General features: G+C 42.5%; 1 protein-coding gene across 1 annotated transcript in view; it reads left to right on the top strand.

Moving 5' to 3' along the window:
• Positions 1–3,946, top strand: part of SLC25A24 (solute carrier family 25 (mitochondrial carrier; phosphate carrier), member 24) — a 24,844-nt gene extending 20,898 nt beyond the window's left edge. Inside the window, exons 8-9 of the mRNA XM_006763115.2 lie at positions 262–412; positions 1,923–3,946. Of these exons, the coding sequence (XP_006763178.1) occupies positions 262–412; positions 1,923–2,107 (336 nt within the window). The 3' untranslated portion in view covers positions 2,108–3,946. The remainder of the gene's footprint in view (positions 1–261; positions 413–1,922) is intronic.
• The last annotated feature ends 705 nt before the right edge of the window (positions 3,947–4,651 follow it).

Raw genomic sequence — 4,651 nt, 5'->3', positions numbered from 1 at the left:
ATTATTTTGATCAGCACTCACTGTAGGCAGTGTTCTTCAGGTCCCGGAGTTGGTGCGTTTGACCTTCACGGTTACTTAGAGACCTCCCGGGCCTGGGTCTGAATCCTCAGCGGCTCCCCAGCTGTGCAGAGCTGCCCCTCTTGGGAGTGGGTGGCCCGTCTCCTGCAGGACGAGAGTAGCTGTGAAAATGTTCACGTCGAGTGAAAGTGGCCGTGAAGCGAGCTGTTCACCGTCTCTCCTCTTTTTTCTGTGTCCCTGCAGCTCTTGAAGTCCCATTGGCTGGATCATTTTGCCAAAGACACGGTGAACCCCGGAGTGGCTGTGTTGCTGGGGTGTGGCGCCTTGTCCAGCACCTGCGGGCAGCTGGCCAGCTACCCGCTGTCTTTGGTGAGAACACGCATGCAGGCTCAAGGTGGGTTTTTCAATGAAGATGGCATACCCCAGCCTTCCATTCTTCATTGCCTCCCATTTCACAAAGCCTTTTCCTAATCACTCCCTCTTCATGAAATTCTAACACCACAGACACACTGCACATGTACTGTATGTATACCCGTGCTTTATGCATAAACAGTAAGGGTTTCTATGCACTCGTGTGGGGAACACATGCTTTAAGAATGTGTAAGCTTTGCCCTAGCTGGTTTGGCTCAGTGGATAGAGCATTGGCCTGTGGACCAGTCACGATTTGATTCCGGCCAAGGGCACCTACCTTGGTTGCAGGCTCCTCCCTGGCCGGGCCCTGGTCAGGGCATGTGCAGCAGGAGGCAGCTAATCCATGTGTGTCTCTGACATCGATGTTTCTCTCCGTCTTTCCCTCTCTCTTCCACGCTCTGTAAAAATCAATGTGAAATGTCCTTGGGTGAAGATTAAAAAAAAAAGAATGTGTAAGCGTTCGTATCTAGATGGACTTGGGCTCAGATCCTTGCACACAGCCTCTCTGGGTTTTCCTTTTCCCACCTGTGAATGGGGACGAAGACCGGCCGCGTTGTAAGAATTAGCAGCAGTCCGTGTGAGACACCAGGCCTTTGTCAGCGTCTTGGTCAGTGGCGGCTGGAATTGCTTCTTACTGTGGACGCTACAACACGTGACCTGTGATCCTCCCCAACGGGACACTGTCTCCGCCCTCGACTTTGATCCCACTGTGCCCTCTTGGCTTTCTGTCACCTCGTGGATAATTTATTTAAAAAAAAATTTATTTGACTTCAGGGGGGAAGGAGAAGAGAGAGAGAGAGGAGAGAGAGAAAAAAACATCAGTGAGGAGAGAGAATCATTGATCAGGCTGCCTCCTGCATGTCCCCTATTGGGGATTGAGCCTGCAACCTGGGCATGTGCCCTGACCTCGAATCGAACCGTGACCTTCTGGTTCATAGGTCAATGCTCAACCACTGAGCCACACCAGGTGGGCTAATCCTCTTTCCTTACGATCCGCTGGCTTTTATTGCTCTGTCAATCAGGTATGCTTTCTGTGCCTTTTCTCCTTTGCTGTTTCCCTGGCCAATCTCACCCTCTGTCATTTCTTTCCAGTGGTTCTCAACCTTCCTAACGCCGCGGCCCTTGAATACAGTTCCTCATGTTGTGACCCCCAACCATAAAATTATTTTCGTTGCTATTTCATAACTGTAATGTTGCTACTGTTTTGAATCGTCATGTAAATATCTGATATGCAGGATGTATTAGGCGACCCTTGTGAAAGGGTTGATCGACTCCCAAAGGGGTCATGACCCACAGGTTGAGAACCGCTGCATTAAATGAAACTTCAATTTCTAGACTCAATATAAATAATAGAGGGTACTTTACTCTCTTGGACCCCTTGGAATGAATGGGACCCTTTCCTCTGCATCACTCTGAAGCCCAATGATGCATACTGATACGAATGCTGCAGGCTTGAGTATTGAAGTAGCCTGGTTTCCTTTTTTATCTTCTAGCCATGATGGAAGGAAGCCCACAGCTGACCATGGTTGGCCTCTTCCGACGAATCATTTCCAAAGAGGGGGTACCGGGACTTTACAGAGGCATCACCCCAAACTTCATGAAGGTGCTCCCGGCTGTAGGCATCAGCTATGTGGTTTATGAAAATATGAAACAAACTTTAGGAGTCATCCAGAAATGACATGTTGAACTTTTTTTTTTTTTTTTTTTTTTTTTTTTTTTTTTTGCTTTAGCACAATTACACGGAAATTCTCAATAATATCTAGAGGGACTTTTTCTCCTAGAATTGCAAGTCGATGGCAAAAGAAGTATTTTTTTCACAAACGGGAAGAGCTTATCAATGATCATTTAAGCATCTGGGCTCAATTTTCTATATACAGAAATGTTTTAAAAAATCATAGTTTTGATAAGCTCATCCAATTTTGAAAAATGCCAGAAAACTGAATTTTCTCTCTTCTTCTTAATCCTTTCTACAAATCCCTGCCCTGAGTCCTCAATCTGAAACACGAACCTGCTTGAACTAAATCTGTCTTGTGTGGTGGAATCATAGATCATCCATCTTTATTTTTGGATGGTTCAGGTTTATGCCAGCTTTATACTTGTCTTTTTCTTAAACGCAAGATGATCAGAAAACCTCAACACTTAAACTGTTTTATATATTTTGAGTGTCTTTGTAGACTTCTTAACATTTCCTTGTAGGCCTGTTAATAGAAGTCATTGGGTTTCTGTCCTTACCTTCCTTTAAGTGAGTAAGAATGGACATAAGTGGCTGGACTATTGCTATCATTTTTGTAAAGGAGTGATGAGATAATACTTACTCTGCGGGCCTTTTTCTCTTTTCCTTGCACTGTGATTTGGTTCCTGAGAGGACATACTGTCAGCTTATTGCCGTTACGTTATCAACACAAGGCACCTTATTTGAAGGGTTCTGTTTATATTCTGTCTTGGCTTTGAAAAGTACCAGGAAACAAAACATTTTTATGGAGATCAGCTTCTGAAGAGCATCTCTCTCTTTTTCGTCCTTTGTTTCCTACTTGAATCAGATTTCCCTGGGACGGTCTCTGGGAACCGTTCTTGGTTATCTGAAATGTCTTCATTACACGAAGTGGGTTGATCCCGGGTGACATTCCCTGTCCTCCCTCCCTGTTGAGTTTCTTTGAACCTGCAATTCTCCACATGGGCAGCACAAACCTAAGGGAATAGTACATAACAGTAGTAGCAAATATCTTCTATATTAGGTACTTATATTTAAACAAAAGGCCCAATTTATGAACATACACATTCATAATCTCTCTTGCCCCAAGTTTTAGAACATGTTATGATATAGAAAACTTAATTTTTAATATTGATAGCATGTTTTTATTAGAGCTATTCTTTTTGTAGTTAACTATCTTTTCTGACTTATGTGATTAGGAGTTAGAATAACATTAGTTGAAGTTATTCTTACCATTTTTTAAAATTTAGTTTCTAAACTTGTTTGATTTCTAGTAATTGCTGTTATAAATTGTCAACATTTTAGTGAAAATTTAGCGACATAATAGGCATTTACTTTCTTTGAATCTACCTCTTGTATTTTATGAACCAAAGAGAAACGTTGGACTTGTCTTTTTGAAACATTTCCAAAATATAGTTTTCATTATATGAGTTATGACTGATACATGTCTCAGTATTTTTATAATACATATAAGCATGGGACTCTATCTTTTGCGTGGTTTGTTCTTTGGAGTAATACATAAATTATAGTAAGGTACATGATTAGCTCTTTTATACTCATAAAAAATTATGGAATGGACAACTGACATTTCAAGCTACTGAAAAATTATTGTTCATTATGAATTTAAATTGTGTGCTATTTAACATTTGTAAGGAGTGAATGTGATTTATCTGTGCATCTTGTATCTTTTGAAACAATGATCTTGTATCTTTTGAAAAGAGCCCGGAGTTGAAGATAGATTATTTCTGGCATTGGTGAATATTTACTTTCCATTTATATTAAAAAAATATGTATTTGTTTTTAAAATGACTTGTTTCCTTATTTTAAAAAACAGTATAACTGAAGCAAAAAACAATGGCAGTGTCCCCTCTGGCCCATGTGGCGCAGTTAGTTGAGTGTCGATCCGGGTGGGGGAGCCTGCAGGGGGCAGCCGATCCGATGTCTCGCTCTCACACTGATACATCTTTCTCTCTTCCTCTCCCTTCCTGTCTAAAAAAGAAAGAAATAAAGAACCTTTTTTTTTTTTTTTTTAAAAAAGGCTGTCATACAGCTTACATCACCGGCAGTGGTTTGAAAAATACTTTTCATGTCTTTATGAGTCTTAACAAACACTGAGGCCTTTCCTGATCAGCCACAGTAGTTACTGTCTCTAGCATACAGTTCGACATAAATTGTTTTTCTTGATGTCCAATCCCACATTCACGGAGTAGGGTCCCACCCTGCGGGCGCAGTGCCACCTCCCGGTGGCCTCTCAGCTTGTTCTCCCATCTGCACACCAGGCCGCAGGTGTGAACACGGCTCAGCGGTTGAGTCCACTGTGAACCTGGAGGCACGCGCTCAGGCCGCGGGCTCCTTCCCCAGCAGGGGGCGCGCAGGAGGCAGCCGACCACTGGTTCTCTCATCCTTGATGTCTCTCTCCCTCTCCCTTCCTCTCTGAAATCAATTAAAAATATACATATATACTGTATATGTGGCATGGTTTCCCTTTCCCTAAACAGGAATTTTGCGTGG

This window comes from Myotis davidii, unplaced genomic scaffold (genome assembly GCF_000327345.1).
Source record: "Myotis davidii unplaced genomic scaffold, ASM32734v1 scaffold217, whole genome shotgun sequence".
In the NCBI taxonomy this organism is placed as follows: Eukaryota; Metazoa; Chordata; class Mammalia; order Chiroptera; family Vespertilionidae; genus Myotis; species Myotis davidii.
This window is presented reverse-complemented; position numbering and strand designations above follow the sequence as displayed.